Source organism: Ruditapes philippinarum, unplaced genomic scaffold (genome assembly GCF_026571515.1).
Source record: "Ruditapes philippinarum isolate M1 unplaced genomic scaffold, ASM2657151v2 ctg974_1_1_1_1, whole genome shotgun sequence".
NCBI lineage: Eukaryota > Metazoa > Mollusca > Bivalvia > Venerida > Veneridae > Ruditapes > Ruditapes philippinarum.
The window spans coordinates 40,135-66,254 of record NW_026854456.1 but is presented as its reverse complement, the minus strand read 5'-3'; the positions used below and the strand labels follow the sequence as shown (position 1 = coordinate 66,254).

General features: G+C 31.1%; 1 protein-coding gene and 1 long non-coding RNA gene across 2 annotated transcripts in view; both read right to left on the bottom strand.

The window, feature by feature from the left end:
* LOC132740181 (small ribosomal subunit protein uS5m-like) overlaps positions 1–13,961 on the bottom strand; it is an 84,426-nt gene extending 70,465 nt beyond the window's left edge. Inside the window, exons 1-3 of the mRNA XM_060728038.1 lie at positions 13,842–13,961; positions 7,027–7,128; positions 742–867 (exon numbers count right to left, since the gene is read on the bottom strand). Coding sequence (XP_060584021.1) covers positions 742–867; positions 7,027–7,128; positions 13,842–13,899 — 286 coding nt within the window. The 5' untranslated portion in view covers positions 13,900–13,961. The remainder of the gene's footprint in view (positions 1–741; positions 868–7,026; positions 7,129–13,841) is intronic.
* LOC132740178 (uncharacterized) lies at positions 11,716–12,552 on the bottom strand. Its single transcript, XR_009627116.1, has 2 exons — positions 12,161–12,552; positions 11,716–11,898 (listed from the first exon to the last, which is right to left on the bottom strand). It is a non-coding gene; the product is annotated as an uncharacterized LOC132740178 (long non-coding RNA).
* Positions 13,962–26,120: the final 12,159 nt, after the last annotated feature.

The following is a 26,120-nucleotide window of genomic DNA, read 5'->3' as shown; positions in this document are numbered from 1 at the left end:
CAAAACTGATTTCAAAGTGCTGCAACTTCTCAATGAATTGAGATAGAGTAAAATGCTTTTCAGCATCAGTTACTAGTTACCCTAAAATCGACCTGAGGCCATTTTTAGCCTGTCACATGTCCAAAATTTTCTTGGCGATGAGGGGGACTGCTGCCCCCCTTCAAACCCCCAAACAAAAGAGGGCACATCCCCTTTCATGCCAAATATATAAGCTCTAGCTCTTTCAGTTTTCTAAAAGAAGATTTTTTAAGGTTTATAATTAAACATGAAAGGAAAAGCAATGACCTGGGGCGGGGCCAATTTTTACCCCAGGGCTTTTATTTGAACAAACTTGATAGGCACTCACTAGAAGATGTTTCGTGCCAAATATCTAGGCTCTACCTCTTTGGGTTTTTTAAAAGAAGATATTTTAAGTTTTTTCTATCCGTTGCTATGGTTACCAGAGTTCTGCATGGAATTAAATTCTTTGAACAATTTTTAAAGGTGACCATTCCTGTGAAGTTTGGATGAAATTGCTTAGTGGTTTATGAGGAGATGCGTTTAAAGTAAAAGTTTACGGACAGACAGCGGACGGACGGCTGACGGATGGGCGGGCCACAGACGGACGACAGACGTAAAGTGATCACCAAAGCTCACCGTGTCATTTTGTGACAGGTGAGCTAAAAATTGTTGCACTTTGATTTCTTATAAACCATGAGGTTTAACATTTATTAAAGTCTTCAAATTCTGATTTGTTGATACCTATTCCCATTTTCTTTCCAATATTCAAATTCACTCTCTGCATAATTTTTCCACGGCTAGCACGTCCTCTTTTCCGTCCTGCATTACTTACACCAGTTGCACTATCCCACATTTGAGTGGAATCCTCTGAAAAATTAAAAGCAAAAAGTAAATCATGTCACAGCAAAGTAATCAGTAACATAGACACAGAGTGTTAATGATATAATTCAACATTTAAATTCTATGTCATTACTTAGAAAAAGATCTAGATCTGCCAAATAGGATGGAAATGTTTTGTATCAAGTGTTTTCAAAAATTGGAACAATTTAACAGCATTTTAAAAAGAAGCCAGAAACAGGGATTTACCGGACGCAGGATTCTGCATCCGTCATTTATGCATAAAATGCCATCCTGTACGCACAAACAAGAGGGCCATGATGGCCCTGAGGTCGCTCACCTGTATATAGCACCCCCCCCCCCAACCCCACACCCCCCCCCAACGTTGCAGGGCCAGTTTAACCCAAGGGCTTTTATTTGCACAAACTTGGTAGACACCCATAAGAAGATGTTTCATGCTAAACATCTAAGCTCTAGCTCATTGGGCTTTTTAAAAGAAGATTTTTTTAAAGTTTTTACTACACACATATAGTTAAAAACAATGACACCCCTGGGGCCGGGCCAGTTTTGACCCCAAGGCTTTTATTTGAACAAACTTTGTAGACACTTACTAGAAGATGTTTCATGCTTAATATCTAAACCCTAGCTATTTGGGTTTTTTCAAAGAAGATTTTAAGTTTTTGCTATACACATACAAAGAAAATCAATGACCCCCCGGGCGGGGCCAATTTTGACCCCAGGTCTTTTATTTGAACAAATTTTGTAGACACTCACTAAAAGATGTTTCATGCTTAATATCTTAACTCTAGCTATTTGCGTTTTTTCAAAGAAGATTTGCGGTGCCAATTTTGACCCCAGGGCTTATATTTGGGGGCGGTGCCAATTTTGACCCCAGGGCTTTCATTTGAACAAACTTGGTAGACACCTATTAGAACATGTTTGATGCTAAATATCTTAGCCATAGCTCTTTGAGTTCTTTAAAAGAAGATTTTTTTAAGTTTTTACTATATGCATATAGGGAAAATCAATGACCCCCCGGGGCGGGGCCAATTTTGACCCCAGGGCTTTTATTTGAACAAACTTGGTAGACACTTATTAGAACATGTTTCATGCTAAATATCTTAGCTCTAACTTTTTTGGTTCTTTAAAAGAAGATTTTTTAAGTTTTTACTATATGCATATAGAGAAAATCAATGACCCCCTAGGGCGGGGCCAATTTTGACCCCAGGGCTTTTATTTGAACAAACTTGGTAGACACTTATTAGAACATGTTTCATGCTAAATATCTTAGCTCTAGCTCTTTGAGTTCTTTAAAAGAAGATTTCTAAGTTTTTACTATATGCATATAGGGAAAATCAATGACCCCCCGGGGCGGGGCCAATTTTGACCCCAGGGTTCTTATTTGAACAAACGTGGTAGACACTCACTAGAAGATGTTTCATGCCAAATATCTAAGCTCTAGCTCTTATGGTTTTTTAAAAGAAGATATTTAAAGTTTTTTCTTTCGGTTGCCATGGCAACCAGAGTTCTGCATGGAATTAAATTCTTTGAACAATTTTTAAAGGTGACCACCAAAGGAACATTCCTGTGAAGTTTGGATGAAATTGGCTTAGTGGTTTATGAGGAGATGTCATTTAAAGTAAAAGTTTACGGACGGACGACGGACGGACGACGGATGGACTGACGCCGGACGAAAAGCGATCACAAAAGCTCACCCTGTCACTTTGTGACAGGTGAGCTAAAAATAAATTCCCCATACACATGGACGCAGAAAAATTGTCCAAAGTACATGACTGTGTAACTGTCATTTCCATATTTTAAAATAAATACTTAGTATCGTGACCACACAAAAACCGTTAAGAGTAACACTCCTTTCTGTATTTTTAAGATATCTACCGTAAAATTCCTATTAAACGCCCCTGGTCAAAGTTTAAAAGTAGCGTTGTCTTATAGAATTGTCAATAAATGCACAATCACAAATTACGCGGATGAATTTGATTTTAATCAATGAAAATGCTATTTTTAGCAATGTTGATTTCTGAATACTACACAAATAAATCTGACTGCCGAGTAGTGGAATATATAGATTCTACATGTCGGACTGTTTGGGCAAGAAGATTTTCGCTACATTATTTACTTCAATTTTAAACAACAGGTTTATCCTGAACAAAATACCTCGAAATTAATAAGGATTACAAACCCGGAATGCATCGGATGTTCTAAATTTAGAATGACTAGATTATATTCAAACATAGTTTATATAACTTCCACGTGGTGCAGGGGTAACGCGCTTGTCTAGTGTGTGAGGTCTGGAGTTCAAATCTCAGTCGAGGCAACTTTTTGTTTTTAATTTTTTTTTTAACTGTCTTTTTAAGGAAGTAGCCACGATATGCAAGGATAAAGTGTGGCTTTCATAAAAAATGAACATAAATGATTTTTTGATGCAACTCTACTGTAGTTATGCAAAATTTCGTATGTATCAAACTCTGGTGCTTTGCAAGATGTATTTTAGTACATTAAAATAAACTTATACAGGAAAATACATACAGATATACAGTACGATTTAGATTGCAAAGATCAGAAAATACCACAGAGCTTGCAGCCCTTTGATTAAGTTATGCATCTGACAAGGAAAAGGAACAAAGTCTTAAGAGCAATAACTCTACAATTACTAAAGATGGAATTATGGTTATTGAACACTGCACTTCCTCTCATTGCACTTGACCATTGTATGGAGTTGTATTGAATTCTAAAAACTAGTTTTCAAGTTAAGCACTGGACAAAAAAAGTAACAAAGGGCAATAACTGTAATTAGTCCAAATAGAGTTATGGTTCTTCTGCACTGCACTTCATTTCACTGCCCTTGACTATTGTTTGAAGTTTCTTTGAATTCCAACCATTAATTTTCAAGTTCTGCACTGGACAATAAAAAGTAACAAAGGGCAAAAACTATTAAATGAGTCCAAAAAAAGTTATGGTTTCTGTGCACTGCACTTTCTCTCAATATACTTGACCATTGTATGAAATTGTATTGAATTCCACCTGGTAAATTTCAAGTTATGCTCTGCAAAAAAAAAAAGCAATAGAAAAGTAACAAGAGCCATGTCAACATGGCCATCCCCCGCCGAATGTGTTTGCTCATTGGAAGAATGTATATGTAGTAGAGCGGAATAATTCTATTTTAAGAGGTCTTTTGGTAATGAAAACTGATGGCTATAGTGATTACAGATTTGAAACCTATGTGAATACTGATAGCTGAAAATAACAAAGGGCAATTACTGAAAAATAATGCAGGGTAGGTTATCATTATTGTGTGCTGCATCCCTCCTCAGTAAAATCTATCCACCTATGAAGTTTCAAGTTGATACCTCAAATACTTTTTGAGAAAAAATTAAAGTATGAAAAAGAACAAAGGGCAATAACTCAAAAATTAAAAAGGTAGAGTTATCATTCTTGTGCAGTGCACACCTCCTGAGTCAGAGATCTATGCACCTATGAAGTTTCATTTTGATATCTCAAAGGCTTTTTGAGTTATGCTCTGGACAAAAATTAATTTTGAAAAATAACAAAGGGCAATAACTCAAAAATAATGCAGGGTAGAGTTATCATTCTTAAGCACTGCACTTCTCCTCAATGAGATCCATCCACCTTTGAAGTTTAAAGTTGATACCTCAAATACTTTTTGAGATAAGCTCTGGACAAAATAGCATGAAAAAAAAAGGGCAATAACTCAAAAATTGTATAGGGAAGAGTTGTCATTCTTGCGCACAACATTCCTCCTCAATAAGATCTATCCACCTATGACATTTCATGTTGATATCTCAAACACTTTTTGAGTTATGCTCCACTCAGGTGAAAAATTAGGTATGAAAAATAACAAAGGGCAATAACTCAAAAATTATGAAAGGTAGAGTTATCATTCTTGTGCACTGCACACCTCCTGAGTGAGATCTATGCACCTATGAAGTTTCATGTTAATATCTCATAGGCTTTTGGAGTTATGCTCTGGACAAAAATCAATTTTGAAAAATAACAAAGGGCAATAACTCAAAAATCATGCAAGGTAGAGTTATCATTCTTGTGCACTGCACTCCTCCTCAATGAGGTCTATCCACCTATGAAGTTTCAAGTTGATAACTCAAATACTTTTAGAGATATGCTCCGGACAAAAATGTTGGACGGAAGGACGGACGGAAGGACGGAAGGTCGGACGGACGGATGGAGACTATTTCTATATCCTCCGCCAAAATTTTACGGCGGGGGATAACAAAGGGCAATCACTCTATAATTACTTTGAATAGAGTTATGGTTCTTGTGCACTGCACTTCCTCTTATTGTGCTTGACCATTGTATGAAGTTGTTTTGAATTCCATCCAGTACTTTACAAGTTATGCTCCAGACAAGGAAAAGTACAAAGGGCAATAACTTTGTAATTTGTCAAAATGGTGTTATTGTTCTTGTGCACTGCAATTCCTGTTAATGTGATTGACGATTGTATGAAGTTGTATTGAATTCCAACTTGTAGTTTTCAAGTTATGCTCCAGAAAAGGAAAAGTATCAAAGAGCAATAACTCTGTTATTAGTCAAGATGGAGTTATTGTTCTTGTGCACTGCACTTCCTCTCAATGTGCTTGACCATTGTATGAAGTTATATTGAATTCCAACTAGTAGTCTTCAAGTATTATGGTTCAGACAAATAAATAAAATGGAAAAGTAACAATGGGCAATTACTCTGTAATTACTTAAGATAGAGTTATGGTTCTTGTGCACTGCACTTCCCCTTATTGTGTTTGGCCATTGTATGAAGTTGTTTTGAATTCCAACCAGTAGTTTTCAAGTTATTCTCCGGACAAGGAAAAGTAACAAAGGGCAATAACTGTGTAATTAGTGAAGATGGAGTTATGGTTCTTGTGTACTGCACTTCTTTCAATGTGCTTGACCATTGTATGAAGTTGTATTGAATTCCAACCATTAGTCTTCAACTTATGCTCCTGACACGGAAAATGCAACGGACGGCTGGACCAACCAACCGACCAACCACCAAGTGACTCCTATATACCCCCCCAAACTTAGTTACTTAGTTACGGGTGTATAAATACAGACCAATCATTACTTGTCCCAAATATTATTATCAGTCGCAGCACTATGTTGTTACCGTTATCTATAAAAGTACTTTCAGTTTTAACGATGGCAAAACAGAAACGTGACACAACATTCCGGTCTGTCTTTTTAGATAGATACAAGTGATTAGAGCTACGGGACGAATGATTGTTTCTTGTCAAGTAATTTTTCCTTTTTGTCTGAGAAATAAATCTAAAAAAAATTTTTGTTGTTTACAATACAGTCATTTATTTTGCAATCTTACTGTACTTCTTCTGTTTTCGAAAATTGTCTTGGAGTGGACCCCCAAAATTTTGTGGTGGACCCCTGTTTTTATAGATCCCGTGTTCAATGGACCCCTAACATAAAAAGCCTTAAAGGTTGGTAAATCCATGCAGATAACAGTTATTCATACAATTTATGGATGTCCACTAGACAATGTTCCATACTAAATAATCTGACGCTATTATAAAGCATGTGATCTACACAATAATTTGTCTTCTTCAACAAGATTTTACTGTAAATTTAATGCAATAATGCCAGTTCTGCATTAACAATCTTCGACAATATTTCTTGGATAGTTATGGAGCTGTAACAATATGTAGATTTTTTAGCACTTGACCTTAAAGTGTGACATTGACATTGGGGGTAGCAACCCAATTATTACCCTCTGCACATTGTCTCATAATGGGGATTCACTTGCTAAGTTATTTTTAAAAAAAATTCAGCGCTTTTAAAGTTATGGTGCGGACACGCTTTTTAACATTTGACCTTTACGTGTGACAATGACCTTGGCAGTAGCTACCCAATTATTGTGCTCTGCATATTGTCTCTGATGGTGATCACTTGTGCCAAATTATTTCAAAAAGATTTCAACGGTTTAAAAGTTATGAAGCAGTAACAAAATGTACTTTTAAACACTTGACCTTAAAATGTGACTGACCTTGCGGGTACAACCCAATTATTGTGCTCTGCACATCGTCTCATAATGTTGATCACTTGGGCCAATTTATTTCAAAAATTTTAAGCGGTTTAAAGGTTATGCTATGCCGAAGGGGATTAATAACAACCTGATGGAAGAACACCTACTTCTGTTGAAAAATGATCCATGTCTCACCAAGCTGAGCTGACTTAAAGCAATTAAAGGTGTACTTGTTGATGACTGATGGGCTAATACTTGCACATTGGACCCTGTAATAAAGAAATTCAGTTAATTATACACATTAAAATAACTCCCCACATAAATATATAGTTTGTAAAATTTATATGCACCTTCTAACTTTAGATCAGGATATTATTACTAAATCAACAATGTCAGAAAACTCCCAATTAATAAATAATCAGGGATTTTTTTAAGGATTTTGGGAACATGACCCATATCTATGGAATTGGGAATTTTAGCGGTGTTTTGTTAAGAATTGGGAAAAATGCATGACTGAAATTTTACATTGATTAAATGGATGCAAACAATAACTGTCTAGGATGGCATCTTCAAACATTTTAAGCACTATTACAGTGAAACAGCCCTGATTTTCAAAGATTTTAGAATTTTTATTCAATATTTTTATTTTGTAACTTTCAATTGGGAATTTTTTTCCTGTGGATTGGGAAAATAATATACTATTTTCAATTGGGAATATGACCCAATAACGGCTATAAAATAAGCCAAAAAAAATCCCTGAATAATGTAAACAAATCTTCCATGCATATCATCATATGCCTTGGTATCAAGGTATTTTTCCCTATATCAGCAGCCGTCTATCAACTACATGATCATCCTCCAGCTACATAGCCAACATTTATCACCCAGTGAAGTCTGAAAATAGCTCCCATGTCCTAAAATCACCCCATCAACATTAAAAGGTAAACAAAAGCAGCAAGGAATAATGGACACTTTAATGCTGGATAATTTTGATATGATTGACACTGTATCTTTGGATACAGACAAATGCTCCAAAAGCAGGTAAAGGAACTATGAATTGACTTGCATTAAAGGCATGATTACTATAAAGAAAAAAAGTGTTTCAATTGTACAGAAACATTAACAAATATTTTCTTTATATTCTCAGTTATCCAAATTAAAGATTTTAAAAATCTGTGAATGAATAAAAAAATTGACTAGACATAATCACATATGTTGTATTTTGACCTTGTATTTTCATCATGTTCCAAACTGTCAACTTGGCCTTAATGTGACATGTGTTCTATTTTGTCACAGAAGTATGCCTTTTTATTTCAAAATGATTAAAATCAATTCATGGAGGACAGAATTGTTGACTGGATAAAACTATCGTACTTTTACACTGTGATAAAGCATTAATCACAACTTTTCCATGCAGCATCAAAATATCATACTTCTGCCCAAGACATTGTTTGTATCTTTGTGGACAAAATAGTAATGGCGGACTAGTGGAATTGTAGAAAATAGCTTTTAAATATCTAATTGCTTGAAATTGCAAATTATTCCAACTTTTAAATTATTCCATCGAATTTTTGAAGCAATTCATCGTTAATCTATCACAACACAATTTGCAAAACATCACATAATTATTTCAAAAAAATATTGGGTACAACATAACTTGTACTTGTCACAAACAAGAGCCAGTTGAACGGGTGATGCTCCCAAACTAGGTTTTGGACATGGAAAAGTACATGTATATCTTTTGTAGTTTCAGAGTTATGTCCCAGACAAAGTTCAAGTGTGATAATCCCAAACCTAAGCAAGGCAGAAATACTGTTCTTTGCACTGCACTTCTACTCAATGAGATCTATCAACCGACTTGCGTTGTCTCAATATGGTGATTCATTTCTGTGAAATAGTTGTAAAATCCAACTTCAAATGACAAAGTTATGGGCCGAACACGATTTTACTGCAAGGTTATGCTGTGACCTTGACCTTCAAGATAGCGACCAAAATGTTGCGCGCGACACATCATCTCAATATGGTGATCATTTCTGTGAAATAGTTGTAAAATCTGACTTCAAATAACAAAGTCATGGGCTGGACACAATTTTGCTGCAAGATCATGCTGTGACCTTGACCTTCAAGGTAGCGACCCAAATGTTGCTCGCGACACGTCGTCTCAATATGATGATCTTTTCTGAGAAATAGTTGTAAAATCCCACTTCAAATAACAAAGTCATGGGCTGGACACGATTTTGCTGCAAGGTAATGTTGTGACCTTGACCTTTAAGGTAGCAACCCAAATGTTGCGCCTGACACATCGTCTCAATATGGTATCATTTCTGTGAAATAGTTGTAAAAATCCGACTTTAAATAACAAAGTTATGGGCCGGACACAAAAATTCGGGACGTACATACGGATGGACGGACAACCCGGCAACTATATGCTCCTCCAAAATTTTTCAGGGAGCATAAAAACCTGAGCTATAACGACAATGTGTTTAGGCTATAACCTGACGAGCCAAACATAAATTAAAGTTCCACACAAAAGAGTGTGTTTCTATTGTAAATTTTTGGTGGTGGTGGGAAAAGTCCTACCGACATGAATATTGAAGCACCGCACAACACCGAATTTTTATTTCGTTCAACTGATAATTACCAGCATTGTTTTCTTTTGCACCATACTTTATAAGTTACTGTAGACTTACAGATCTACTTACAAATATGTTTTATTTGATGGAAGTGTGTTCACTTTCGCTTTTATTAATAAAATGTTATTTTATGGAAGACTTGAAGTACGATTGTCCAAAATACCAGTTAGATAAGTACAATAGTCTCAATAGACTAGCAAGTTAAAATTTTTTATGTATATATTTTTTCTTCGAATTTCTTCAAATGCATAAACCCCAAACATAAATATCTCTCGTCGATCAATGTTATTGGAAGAAAGCAACAGAAAAAATGTGCTGTGATTTAAGGACGACACATCTTACTATATTGTTCAACGACCAAAATCAAGAGGCTAACGCCCTCTTCCCAATAAATTGAGAAAATCAATTAACTTCCCATGTAAAATGTTACAAAATAATGCTTGGTAATCCTACCATAAATGTGTATTTTCTTTCTCAAAAACAACTTATTTATTCAACTTTTAAACAACTTTACACAATCCCATGTAAACAGCCTCCCTATTGCCGTGTACTACCAGTCGGTCTATTTACCCCAAGACACCATAAGACTACCCCAAGACACCCCTAGACTACCCCAAGACACTCTTAAGACTTCCCCAAGACACCTCAAGACCACCCCAAGACACTTACTAACATGTAGATACGGACTTAACTTCACATTGTTTACAGGAGGTAACTATGTGATTTCACATGTACATTTACACATTGAATTATCTCCCTTCATTTATTTTCCCTGTATTTTTTTTTAATGCAAGATAATAAATATATTCTTTTTAGTTCAAATTAGTTTACAACAATAAAATCATGCCAAGGTTGCGGGGTTTTGATTTAGTGCAAGTTTAATTCTGCGACTATGCCATTTTATGAGTGATACATTTTTGATGCTTGAATGAAGGACTAGTATGGCTAAAACTTTTGGCTAGCAATAAGGGCGGTAAAGGGTCAACTCGGCCCCTACACCAACTCAGCACAGGTCAACTCAAACCTCTACAGGGTTTTCATTATTAACCAATTGGCGATCCAAACCATCTGTTAAAATCGGTTGTATTTTCAGTTTGTATATTAAAGTATCACCCCTGATCATTGGCAAAATCGGTTGTTTTCTTTTGAGCATTTGTTGCCTCAGATAAAAATGAAAATCCTGTGTTAAAAACCTATCAGGATATAGATTGTTTAGATTGTTTAGTTTATAAAAAATTAAGGAGTAATTTACTATAAAAGTATTCAGAGGTATAATCACTTACAGAAATGGAAAAAGTTGGCAGAGTACATGTACATATTATTTGAAATTATTTTTGTTAAGAAGAGGTATCAAGACAATAAATGTTACATATTGATCTTTAAATTAATTTTTTATGACAATAAATGTAATTATATTTAACACTTTTTGTTCTTTAACACGACCAATGCTGTTTGAAAGACATATTTTACTAGGGCTGGGGCGAGTATCCGAGTACTCGGATAATCACGAATCAAAGTAAAAAAATCGAGTTTGAATATTCGTAAGCCCAGAGATCGTGGATCGCGATCTAATTTTTTTATATATACATTCACTGTTTCTCACACTCATAAAATCGAGAAAATTACGATTTGAGTATAAATTATATGAAGTTTACCTAAATACAACTTGCCGGTTAAAGACTATGTACCATGATGCTAAGCTAGGAAGTAATTGGTTTAAAAAAATACTCATCCAATGAATAAAAACATAAACCTAGTTTATATTTTATATGTTTAATGTTTAGTATTGTTTTTTTTTAAATAAACATGTTTTTGTAACTTATGTGCATGTTTTTATGGGTGTCTTGATAACAAAAGATTTGTGGTTCGATTTGTGAATCGTAAGTGCTGAATCGTGGTTCGGATCGGATCGTCACTTATCCGACGATCCACACCCCTATATTTTACACGATATATTATTATTAAATATGTGCATATAAATCGTAAATTCTTCCCATCTCTCAGTCTGCGAAATAAGGTCAGGGTTCCCTCTGGGTCAAAATTAGTTTGCGCCACCAAATTCGCCAATCAGAAAAAGTTGGAGCCAATAATTCTGCAAGGGAGACATGCCTATCTTTGCTAAGATATGCTAGCAGTTATATATCATTATGATTACAAACACATATTTATAATATTTCATTTTATTACAGCTGCACATGTTTATTATCTAAAATATAGACATACTATTATGTGGTTTTCAAATTCCATTTAAATAAATACACATGACGGCATAAATGTAATCAAAAACATCATGTTAAGTTAGTCATGGGAGGTCCTGTTTTCCACCATTTTGCCAGTATAGAAGTTCTTCTCACAGGCTGGACTGAGCCAAGATCTTTCCCAGCCTCTACCCGACAATCTGGTGATCTACAGATACAAAATAAAAAAAAAACAACATTACTATAAATTGACTTCATCTAAAAATCAAGGAGAACAAAAAATGAAATAGATACTAAGTATTTTTAACAATGAAAAATATTGTTTATTTTACTTTACATTCAGATATGAAAATATTAACATTGCAGTACAGTGACTTTAGATCAATCATTGGTGAAATTATTCTTTTAATTGTCATCCGATTTAATATTCAAAATGTAATTATTTTTAATCAGTTGACGAGTCAACTTACCGAAAGTTTAATGTTTGTCAACATCACGGATGATCTTTCACTTCTCTGTTGGCTACTAACACCTGTTGACCACACATGTCAGAGAATGAAAGACGTAAATTGTTCCATTTAACACGTTTACACTTTCATCTTCACATGTTCCCGAAGTGTCACATAATTGATGACATAATTGATTATACGGTACCCGATTATACAGTTTGATAAACAAACTAATAGCGCGTGACCTTTCACATTTGGGCCGCTTATGTAATTAACGCGGCCGCTTATGACATTTAAGTTGTCGGATGCTTTTATCTTACGTTGGCGCCAGTTAAATTCGCCAATTAAAGATTTTATGCGCCAGAATTAATATATTGTCGCATTTGGCGCCATTGGCGAGCGACAGCGGGAACCCTGAAGGTACAGGCCTGATGCTGGTAAAATCCAATTCTGGCCAACAAAATCCAAAGATTGTAAGCTCGGAAGGCCTTTGAATTCAGAATGTGTTTTCATATAAAATTAATTTCAATATTTTTCTGAAATAATTGTGTAGTACTTCATCAGTATATTTAATTCCAAAAAGATTTGCATAATGCATGTATGTCAATGTCATTTATGCATAATCTATATTATCATCTACAGCTATTGGACTTTTGGTTAGTGTAAATATACGGACAATGCTCAAGTATAATCATAAATGTTTGTGGATTTAAGAACAAGTTTTATCACATAAACCGCGTCGCAGGAGTGTAATAAACCATTTGATAAAAACAATATTACACCAGTGTAATAACACTCTGACGTGACGTCATTTATAGAAACATAGCGTTAAAGCTCGCTTATGTGAGCGTTACACCAGAGACATAGATAACTTAGTTATCTATGTCTCTGGTTACACTAGTCACTATAGGCGCGTCATTGAAAAATTATCCATTTTAATAGTTTACTGTTCTTATTTTAGATATGTGATAAATTGAATATTATATTCGTGTAGATTCAATACTAAATTTACTGAACTCGTTGAATAAAACAATATAATGCTCGCCAGAGGCTTGCTGCGCATAATATGATTTTATGCAACCTGTTCAATGAATTTAGTATTAAACTAAACTCATTCAATATCATCTATATGTTAATTTTTTATTAAAGAATACATTTTTTTAGACTGACCCATTTAGATTTGTGTACAACAAACATGAATCGGCTAATTTAAACATCTTATGTGAAACAGGTGATTGGTTGTTTTTAATTAGGGGCAGTGGGGATATGTTCATTGAATGCAATGCTTCCTTTGTTGATATTTGTTTTCATATTTTAAACAAATAAAGTAGAAAGCAGTACTGCAGTAGATTGAGTATATATATAAGAACAGAAAATGAGAATTTCTTTAAAAGATATCTATGTCTCTGCTACTTTTCAATAACCTTGAGCAGAGGTCTGTTACTGTGAAAATATTAAACAATGAAAGTTATGATGAAAACATATAAAGTAAGAAAAGTAAGTTAACTAATATATAATTATGGCGAGTTGACCCGTGCTGAGTTGGAAATTATAAGGCCGAGGAGAACGTTTTACAACCGAGCTGACCCTGATTCAATACGGGCCCGTACGGTTCGCCGCTGCCTTTACAATATTTCTACTATCTTAAATAATCAACACTTATAACTTTTCTTGAAGACTTTTCTTCAAAAAAGATCATTACCACTAATTTTTACAGTCCTAGCTAGGAGCAAAGCTGGTCGCAAGCAGGTGGCCGCCATTTTATTCCTTTATCCTATTTGGATATGTATCGAGTATTATGATTGGCCACGGCTCTTCTCGGGTACCACTAAAATACGTAACAGAGATTTTTTGGTGCAACGGAGATTTTTTTTTTTTTTAAACCGGCACAACGCCTTTTTTTTTTAAAGTCAAAGTGCTAGATCTATATTTAAGCATCTAAAATGATTGTTTAGCATTATTAAGTAAGTATAATTTAAAATGTTTCATAAATTGTACAGGTTTAATTGCACTGAAGGGTTATATGCCTGACGAAATGGAAATTTCATGGCGCAACGGAGATATTTTTTTAGAAAAAACGACACAACGTCTTTTTTAAAGTCAATATGCTATATTTGAGCATCTAAAAGGATTGTTTAGCACTATTAAGTAAGTATGTTTCAAAATGTTTCATTAATTGTATATGTAAATTTACACTGAAGGATTATATATGCCTGGCGAAATGGAAATTTCATGGCGCAACGGAGATAATTTTGGAAAATCGGCACAACATATGTACTAATATATGAGATTTATAAACACATATGTACTAATATATGAAATTTATAAACACCAATGTTATTTTGAATAAATAAATTAAAAAAAATATATAAAAACCATAATTGTATATCAAATAGCTGCAATGTTGATGTTGTAAAGGATTGTGTGCCGGCGAAATGGACATTTTGTCTGCGCAACGGAGATTTTTTTTTATTTTTTTTTTTTGGGGGGGGGGGGGGGGGTCAACGAATTTAAAAAGAAAACAATGTTTGTCTTAAGTAGTAATATGAAGAAGTAAATCATTAAAGATATTAACTGAATAACTGAAGTGGTGCAATAAAAGTCTGTTTTATTAATTTAAAGATGGAATTAAATACGTTTTTATTGTTATGGCTGACACTGGAAGACAAGTATCGATTTTACAATCTGTTTCATTTTTTCCCGTTCAATTCGTTATATTTACATTGAAAGGCATATTCGTATGATAAAATATTTTCTTAAGTTAAATACAAGTAAAAAAGATAATTGTATATTGAGAACAATATTGTGTAGACAGATATATGATGTTGATGTGGTAAATTGTTCAACAAACTGGGCTTCAAAAGTTAAAAACATTCTTCAGTCAGCAGGATTTAATGAAGTCTGGTTATATCCCGATTCTGTTAATATAAAACTATTTGTACCTATTTTTAGGAATAGATTTACGGGATATTTTATATAAGTTGTTGGAATGATGGTATTCATCTTCATCATTGTTAGATGTATAATATCGGAATATAAGATCACATTTGAACAATCGTTTATATATAAAATATATGAAAAATGTAAAATATAGAAATGTTTTAGCAAAAATAAGACTCTCCTCACACAAACTTAATATCGAGTTAGGAAGACATAATAATTTACCAAGGAATGAACGAAAGTGCACTTTATGTTATATGAATGATATAGAAGATGAATTTCACTTTATCCTTAAATGTCCGATATATTCTGAGTTAAGAAAGCAATACATTCCAAGATACTATTATTGCAACACAAGTATGTTTAAATTCATTTCATTAATGCAAACTGGTCGCAAGAAAGAACTGAAAAATTTAGCTATATTCTGTGATAAAGCTTTTAAATTGAGGGATAGTTTGTTATAATATACTGACATGTAAGCTTTACTCTCTTTCTCTGTTTTTTTCTGTTGTTTAAAAAAAAAGGAAAAGTATCATTGTAACTGTTAAATGCGCATTGTATATCCATCATGTAGATTTGTAAAGTTATATGTGAATATGAAATTGTACATATTTATACATATGATATATATTTTTTTTTTTTTATTTATTTATTAATATTTGTATCTTCTCAAATTAACACTATATCTGTTTTTCATCACACATAACCAAATATAAATACCATATAAAAGATGTTTTGACAAAACTAATCCTCATAATTAAGTCTAGCGTTAGTTGTTTTGGGTATTGGTCTGTTTTGTGTGGGTTTTGCTTTTCTTTATATATATAAAAAACGTACAAAATCAGTAAATGTAATTCATTTTTTCATTCTATTAATATTGAGCATGAATTATTAAGGGAAGTAAATGTTAAAATACTGGTTATGTAAAGTTACCTTAAGTTATCCCCCTTCATTTGTCGCAGTTTGCTTTTTTTTTGTATAAATGTATTGTAGCTTAAAGTGATAATGTTTGTAAAGATAGGCAAATTCTTGTGTCATTATATACATGTATTCATATGCTTTTTAAGTAATTTGGTATCTCAAATTAATATTTCACATCACATAAACCATTATTTTGTAATTATATATATTCATGTCATGTGTCATTTATGTATTATATGTTGTATTTGTATATTTAATATGGTGATGAGCTTTTTATGCTTAAACCAAGAAATAAAGTTTCTGTTCTGTTCTGTTCTGTTATTTTTACGAAAAGTCCTGTAATAGCTTTATATTAATTAATATTAATTGTTTGATAAAATTATTAAAATAGTAATACGACATGCATGTAGAATTTGCTGTTCTTTCTATTTCCATTTTAAAACAGTAAAAAAACATAAAATAATTAAATTGAACGTTATTTTTAACAATCCTTCAAAAATAAAAAACCCCTTTAAAAAATAAAAGGGCAGCAAATGTAAAAAGGAAACAAAGAAATTTGGGTTTTTGGAAAATTTTTTATCAGGGGTTATTAAGCCCGATTTTAAATTACAAATACAGGGTTTTTGATGTTTATGGACACGCTTTTCACCCCATTTAAAATTGTTTTAAAAAGGGAACATGTATTCTTTTAAGGGTTTTAAAAATTTTTTTTTATTAAATTGTAATTGTCGAAAATTTTGCTTTTGAAGCTTTTTTGTAAAATTTTTCCACTCAAACTTGAAAAAAAAATGTTACAGAAATGTGAACGTAATAATCTTTTAGGGGTTTGAATCCGACTGATGACGGCCCAATTTTTTATTAACAAGTTTAAAAACTTTAAACCCCTTTTCCCTACACGTGCACAAAACTTCCAATTCTAAAAATTTCTCGGAAAATTGGATTACTTTTGCCAATCAATTTTGAAATTTTGGATTGTTTTTTTTTTGTATTTTATTGTATTCTTTTGAGAAATATAAAATGTTACGCAACAAAAATTATTAAAAATGTACCATGATTAATGAAAGATAAAAAATTAAAAAAATAATAAAATTGAAAAAAGGGTTATGATAACCCCTTTGGCGAAATTTTGCCCTTTTCCTTTTTTAAAATTTTTTTTCAATATTTTTTTTTCAACTTTTTCTAAAATGGAAATTTAATTTTTTTTTAAAAGACTTTATTATTATTCTAAAATTTTAATTTATTTTTCAAACAAAAAAAAAAAATTTAATTTTGGGTTTTATGCAAATTTTTTTTTCCTTTGGGCCAAAAAATGTCATTTCGCCGCTCCAATTTAGAATCCTGATATAATCAGTATTTCTACCTTAATAAAATATCAAACTTATACAGTATATGTAAAAAATATGTATAAAATATCAACAAATAACCACTTATAATGATTATTTTATGTTTTAAAACATAAAAAACTGTAACACAGCTTTTTAAAAAAATCTCCGTTTTGGCAAAATCCATGGGCGCCAACGGGGTTTGATGAAAGGTATAAACAATTTGAACAATGAATGTTTACAATTAAAAAAAATACTTAAAACATTGGTTTTGTAAAATATCAATCAATATTGACTTTATTTAGTATTACTAATGCAAATTCAATTAAAAGTACTTTGTTTTGCTAGTTTTAAAAAAAAAATCTCCGTTTGCGCCAATGAATTTTTGCGCAACGGGGATATGAAGCCGGTTTTACAACAATTAAAATGCTTATAATATACGAAAATATTGTTTTTTTGGATGATTTAAAAAATTTAAAAATTAATTTAAAAAAGGAATTATTATAAAATTTTTTAAAAAAAATTGAAAAATCCCTATTTATTATATTGGGCCATTTAAATTTTGAAATGGGTTTGGGGGTTTGGGGGGCCAAAAAAATACCCCGGCGTTATTTTAAGGTGGGTTTTTCGGGGGAACCCCCGGTCTCCCGGTTTTTGGGGCCGGGAAGGGCGGGAAAATTTTGGGTTTCCCCCAAAAAAACCCCAAGACAAATTTGGGGGAAGGGGGAAAAAATTAAGCATTTTTGGGTTCCAGGACAAAGAAATTAAAAAATTTGGGGTTTTTTGGGAAAGTTTTTTATATAATAATTATATAATTATTCTTGAAATTAAATTTATGTATAATATAAAAATTAGGGTTGGGTTTTTTTTTTCATAAAATATTAAAAAATAGTATGATTAAGTTATTTTAAATTAAAATAAATTTTATAAACAAAAAGACTAACCAAAAAATTTGGGTCAGATAAAAATTAAAAAAATATATAACAAAATTTGTTTCGATTTAATAATCAAGATCAAAAATTTCACTCATAAAATCATGCCGAAAATTAAATTTTGGGCACTATCCCAAAAACCCCGAAAACCCTTTTGGCGTTTTTAAATTTTTTTAAATCTTTTTTGAAAAAAAAAAATCTTTTTAAAAACTTACATAAAAAAATAAGGGAAATTCAATGTATGGGGGAAATTGCAATTACCCCGTAAACCCCGTATTTTTAATAAAAAATGTCTTGGGGGGGTTTTGGGGTGTTTTGGGGGTTGTATTGGGGTTTGGAAAAGTTGGGGGTTTTTTTTGGTAGTCTTGGGGTCTAGGGGTTTTTTGGGGCAGTTTTGGGGGTTTTGGGGGGGTTTTGGAGTTTTTTGGAGTCTCTTTTCCCGAAAAATCCCCGAAATTTTTAAAAAAAAAAAATTTAACCCCAAAGTCCAAAGTTTAGGGTTTTTATATTCGTCAAGTGGGATGTTTTTAAAAAAAAATTTTTAAGGGGGAAAAAATTTTTAAAACCCCGCAGGTGATTTAAATTAAAATTTTCAAAATAAAAAGGTTTATTGGAATATTTTATTTCTTATTTAAAATTTGATTGGGCCCAGCAGGGATAAAGGTTTGGGGGTTTTAATTAAACAGAACGCCGTGAAATTTGTTTTTGCGAAACCCCCAAAATCGATTTAAAACCGCAAAAATTTGCCCTTTTTTTTTTTACTTTGCGGCCAGTACTCTTTTAATAAAGAGAAATAAAAAAATTTTACTTTGGGCGAGGAAAAATCATTCGCCCCACAATTCCCAAATTCCTTTTTTTTTATGCTGTATCTTATAAAAAAAAACTGCGGGCAAAAACCCTGTTTGGGCATAGCCCATTTTCCTTTTGGGACCCATATTTGCAAAATGGGGAAAAATTTGTGGGAATTGAAGTGGGGCTTATTTGGAAATAAAAAGAAAATTTGGACTTAATTTTAAAAAAAAGGTGAAAAAGGGCCGAAAAAAAATTTTTTAAAAAATTCAAAAAAAGGGGATTTTTTTTTTACTTCTCTTGAAATTTTTTCGGGGCAAAAATTTCGTTTTTGAAAAGGGAAAATTTAAAATTTTTAAATAAAAAATTTAAATTTGGGTGCAATATTGTAAAAGGTTTGGGTTCCCGGGGATTTTTTGGCATTTTTTTGCACAAGGGGTATTTTTTAAAAGAACCTCCATCTGAAAAAATTTGGGAAAAAAACAAAAAAAAAAGGGGTTTTTTCTCAAAAAATAGGGAAATTTTTAAAATTTATTTATTTTTTGGGGGAAAATTCGGCGGGTTTGAAAAACCCGGGGTTTTTTGTAAGAAATCAGTTATGGGAATTTTTAATCAAAATAGCTCACCTTTATACATGGGCGGGAATTCACAATAAAAAATTTTTGTCAATTTTTGGTAAAAAATTTAAAAAAAAAACAGATTTTACCTTTTTTGTTTCAAAACACCCTTAAAAAAAAGTAGGGAATTCCCATTTTTTTGTGCGCTTTGGGGCAGCAATGCTCTTTTTGGGGGCCCGCCGGGGTTTTTTTATATATTGACCGACTACCGGTAAAAAGGACGTTTACGATACATTTTGGGGGTGAAATTCAAACCCCTTTTTGTCTTCAACTCAGAAAAAAGGCTAACACAATTAAAATCTTAAGGGGAAAGGTTTAAAAATTTCTATGTTAAAATGCTCCTTTTTAATTATTTTAATGTTAATTTAATACCACAAAATTAAAATTTCTTCTTCACTCGTTAAGCTAAGAAAATTTAAATTTTTAAATCACAAAATTCTTAACCCCATTTTTTTTAACGTTTTTTTTAAAATGATAATCATGGGTTTTACGGAAAAAATTGTTTTAGTTACAAAGTACTTTTGCTTTTTTAAAAAAATGTGTTATAAAAATAATTATCTAAGAATGTAAACTTTTTTGGGAAAAAATTTATTTTATTTTTTAAAATAAAAAACAGCAAAAAATAAAAAAAATGTCAAAACATGTTTTTTTTAAACTTTTTAATTACTCTTTTAAGGGAAGAAAAAAAAGACCGGAATTTTACTCAAGGGTTTTAAAAATACCTTTTACTACCTCTTCCGGGCCTCTAAAAATTTCCCCCTTATTTTTCTAAAAAAACTTTTTTGTATCCCGGGAATATCAAAGAGTTTAAAGTTTATTAGGGTCAAGTTTCATCAGAAAAACTAAACAAATAAATGAAATACCCCCAAAACACTGTTTTTCGGCCAGTTTATCCCCCAAACCCCCCAGTAGGGTTTTTGAAAAATTTCTTGTTTTAGTATTGGGCCCCTTTGTTTATTAAAAACTTGGGTTGGTAATTTTTTAATTACTCCCCGATCTTTTTTTCCGACTTTTTTTAAATTGTTCCCAAAAATTTTAAAGGGACTGGAAAGAAAAAAACCCCAAATTAAATTTTTTTTTTTATTTTTTTTAAAAATTTAAAATTATGATGCAGTTTTAAAAATAAATTTAATCAAAAAATGAGATTACTTAAAAAAAAATGGATGGGCCTGCTTTTTTTGGGGGGAAATGTTTTTTAAAACATAGCCTTTAAATAATAAATTTGAACATTTTACTTTGATTTTATTTTTCCTTATAGTAAAATTTTTTTAAACATAAAATATTAATTGCAGGTAAATCATCGCTGTACATGAAAACAATATTGCGGTGCTGACACAAAATAGTTTTTTTGGAGAAAAAAAGTCTTTTTTAAACCAAAATGACCAATTGATGAAATTTAAAAAGTTGGGAAACCAATTAAATGAAAAAGTATTTTTTTTTAAGAAAAAAAATATTCTTTTTAAAACGAAAAAATAATTATTTGGGTTTGAGTTTTTATTTTTAATTTAAATTTCATTTTTTTTATGAATTAACATAAATTTTTTTAAAAAATGTTTAATTAATATATATATACTTTTTTAAAATATGGGGTTAAAATATTAGATAAAGAAATATTTGTAGCTTGAAAATTTTTATTTTTTAAAATAAACAAAACATTTTATTAAAAGGTTTTTTTTAAATTTTTTGCCCCAGAATGTAGTATAAAAAAAAAAAGAGAAAAAAGTATAAATAACCTCTTTGGGAAAAATAAAAACTTTTTTTAAAATTAAAAAACTTAAAAAAAAAACAATTAAAAATTAATTTTATATATATATAGGATAAAAATTTTTATAAGGATCATAAAAATTTTCAATTTTAAACCCTTCATTTAAAATTTAAATAATGCAACCCCAATAATAAAAATAAATTTCCTTTAAGTCTTTTTAAAATTTTACTAATCGAACTGGATTATAAATTTTAAAATTATGCCAAATCAAAAAAGTAAAAAAAAATTTATTTTATTAAATTATTTTAAATAAATTTCATTAAATTTTAAAACAAAAAAAATTTACTTTAACAAATATAATCCCCACATAAAACCCAAAGGGGGTTTTAAAAATTTTTGGGAATCGAAATTTAACACAAAATTTATTTTTACACTTTTACTTTTAAAAAAAATTACAAAAAAAATTTATAATATGAACTTTAAGCATAAAATTTCATCGTTTTTATTCTAAGAGGAGGATTTTAAATTATGAAAGCAAGCTTTTAAAAAGTCAAGCATTTTAATAAAAATAGCAAAATTTTTAAGAAATTTTTTTTACTTTTTTTAATATTTTCTAAAAATTAAAAATGCTTTTTTTAACATAAAAAAATTTCAAAATACATTTTATTTAAATTATAAAATAAAGCTTGACACTTTCGAAAAAAATTTTTAAACCCAAGGGGATGTAAAAACAAAAAATGTAAAAAAAAATCCCATTACCTTTTTTTAAAAAACAAAAAGAGTTTTAAAAGCAATTGTTTTTTCCATCACAATTAAGTTTTTTTGTTTTTACGGGTTTTTATAGGAAACATGAAAAATTTTTTTAAATTTTATTTTGTTAAAAAAAAATGGGTTGATTAAACATAATTTTTTTAAACAGGAATTATGTTTTTAAATAATAAGACAGGATATTAATTTTAAAAGGTTTTTGCAAAAAAAATATATTTTCTGTTATATTTTAAGGGAAAAAAAACCCAAATGCTGTAAGAAAAAAACTTATTTTTAAAATATCGGCTGAAAGTCTTTAAAACCAATTGACCCGGGTACACAACGATGTGAGCCGACTTCGAATCCATATCGGGCCGACTTAAAAGATATATGGGGCCAAATCGTCCTATTGAAAATTTTTCGGGGATTTTTCCCTTTTGTCTAATAAGTTTTAATAGTAAAGGAAGGGCCCTTAAAATTTTTTCTGATTTGGATAAAGTTTTTTTTACCAAAACAATTTTTTGGTAACTTTAATACTCCCTTTGATTTTAAAAAGAGAAAAAAATTTTAGGGAATTATTCCCCGGGTCCCCTATCGAAATCCCGGCCCTTCCGGGCTTTTTTGGCCGGGGGATTTACAAAAACCCGGGCGAATAGTATCGCAGGGGTTTAAATTTTCCGGTTTTCCCCCGGTTTGGAAGAATTTTTATTTAAATCTAAAAAATAAATAATTTTTTTTTCCCAAATTGAATGTTTGTCATTTTAAAAATTATCATACCAAAAATTTTCAATTTTTAAAAATAAAAAAAGACTTTTTTTTATTATTCTGATAAAAAAAATTTAATACAAAAAAAGGGACTTTTTTAATTTTTAAATTGTGCAAAACAATTTTGAAACATTTTTTTTAATTTTTGTTTCGTTTTTAGTAAAGAGATTTAATTTAAACCAAATTTTGTTTTTATAAATTAATTTTTTGTTTATTTTTTTTAAAAAATTTAAAAAAATGAAAAATTTAAAAATTGAAAAAAATTTTCAAATTTTACTAAATTTTTTTCATTTTAATTTTTAAACAAAAACCGGTCAATATGACAATTAAATTTTTAAAATTTATATAATAAAAAAATTGTAATGAACGTAATAACTCGGTATTAAAATAGCATATAGAACATTTTTCATAAAAGATGAAGAAAAAGACATATTTCGTTTACTGTTAAATACTTAGATACTAAATTTAATCCAAGAAATTTAGAAAGTGAGAGTACATATTTTAAATGGCGTGATGCTAACAAAGATAAATTTAGAAGGGGTTTATTAGGAAGAATGGCTGATTTAAACGATATTTTTGAGAGTTCTTCTTCGAGCGACATTGAACATATTGTTTTAAAGTTTTCAAAGATCATTCAAGATGTAGCCGAGCCTCGTTTTAAGCGAAAAGGTAGAAAAAAGGGTGGAAAATCTGATTGTTCTTGGTTTGATGAAGAATGCTACGAAAAAAAAGCGTAATTATCTTAATGCTTTGTCGATTTTTAATACTTATAAAAACGAAACTAACAGGCATATATATTCTATGTGACTTGAAAAAAGAGTTTAAAAACATTGTTCGTAAAAAGAAACGACAATATAGACTTAAAAGGGCACAAGAATTGTCTGAATTGAAAACTAGTAAACCAAGAGAGTTTTGGAAACATTTCAAAAAACGAAATGTATCACAAAGTTCGGATATACCAATTTTAGATTTCCAAAATTATTTTGCAAATATGTTTGAAGAAATAAGGGCTACAACTCATTTTGATGCTAATATTTCAAACGATAATATTGATCCTAATATTAGTAACCCTACTTTCGAAGAGCTTAATATTCCCATATCTTGCGAAGAAGTTAGAGATGCGGTGAAGCGATTAAACCGCAACAAAGAGTCTTGTCCAAGTGATGACTTGTTGAACTTTCTATTGATACATTAGTAGGCGATATCACTGATCTATTTAACAGAGTTTTTGATGCAGGCTATTTTCCAGAAATATGGTCTGAAGGCTTTATTATACCTCTTCATAAAAAAGGTGATCATACTAATGTTAACAATTATCGTGGCATCACATTACTAAGTAACTTTGGGAAATTATTTATAAGTATCTTGACAAATAGAGTGGAAAAATGGTTTGATGAGAATAACATTTTGTCAGACGCTCAATTTGGTTTCAGAAAGGGGTGTAGTACAGTAGATGCAATTTTCGTGTTACATAATTTAATAAACCAGATGTTAACTCAAAAAAATGCGATTACCTCGTGCTTTTATCGACTTAAAAAAGGCGTTTGACTCTGTGAACCGCAATGCATTATGGTATAAATTGATAATATGGGATTAGATGGGAAGTTACTTAGAACTTTTAAATCAATGTATTCAATTGTTAAGTCGTGTGTTAAACATTGCAATACATTTTCAGAGTTTTTCAATTTATCGGTTGGGCTACGACAAGGCCAACATAATTCGCCCGCCATGTTTGCACTATTTTTAGAAGACCTAGAATTATTGAATATATTTGAAATATGTATAGTAATATTGTTATTCGCTGACGATATGGTAACAAGTAAAATGGTTTCCTGCGGGGAACATTTTTTAACGATATAAAGATGTTTCATTTAACTATTGACTATTTTCAACATTGTTTGGGGAGAGGGGAATAAATAAACGTTTGTAGACAATAATCGATCAATATAGATGAACTGGTGACCGTTGATGACCGGGAAGGTCGTAATAAACAATTTTCGTTTTAAAAATATTAATAGACCATTATGATTTAAATTCACAAAAAACATTAACCACGGTTTACGGACTTAAAAAGGCGACCCTAACGCAATATTAATTATAAATTTCATAATATGGGATTAATGGAAATTTACTTAGAACTTTTTAAATACATCTATTCAATTGTTTCCACGTTAAACAGTGCAAATAATTTGAGAAATTTTCAATTTACGGTGCTACGACAATGCCCAGAATAATTCGACGCCAACGTTTTAGCCAGTTTTCGAAGAACCTAAAGAATTACTTTTACAAAACTCCTCGATTGTGCTAAAAAATCACTTTACATATGTAATACAATAATTAAATATTCGGCTGACGCATGAGAATAATTGGTAACTCGCAAGAGGATTTACAGCAAAGATTAAACTCTTTAATCTATGGGGCCTAGAGGTAAATACCGCCAAAACTAAAATAGTTGTTTTTCGGAATAGAGGACCAGTACTTCCTCATGAACGTTGGTTTTATAATAATGAAGCTTTGGAAATTGTTGACGATTTCAATTATTTAGGTGTAGTATTTAATTACACTGGGTCCTTTGTACTTCACCTTCTATTATGTTAAAATCTATGAAAATGGGAAATAAAGTGTAATAATAAATAGCCGCTGGATAAGGTAAGTACAATTTAAGAAAACGTGTAACTGAAAACAAAGTGTTCAATTTTGCTTGGCGGGTTAAACCATGATACTGCTGAATACAGGTGACCGTTGATTTCGGTGTAGAAAGCCTCCTTTGCAGACTGATTACCACTTACTCAAAACCAACTTATATAATCATTTTTTTGCAAAGGATTAGCGTACTATGTTTCATGATGATTGACACCATAAATTCTTTGAACAATTTTTAAAGGTGACTACGAAAGGAACGATCTTGTGAAGTTTGGATGAACTTGGCTAAGTGGTTTATGAGGAAATGTCATTTAAAGTAAACCTTTACGGACGGACGGACATACGCCGGACGAATTGTGATCACAAAAGCTCCCCTTGTCACTTTGTGACAGGTTAGCTATTAAAAGACTAGAAACCTAGACAAAAATATACAAACCTATAGAAATCTTGGTTTCTTCCCTTTAATTCTAAATAATTATATGAGTGATGTAAGTGGAGTAATTAAATATAAAAACAAGTATTAATTAACAACACAAACATTTTATCCAAATAAATTCGATGATATGTACAAATAAATCAGAGAAATAGGAAAGTTGTATT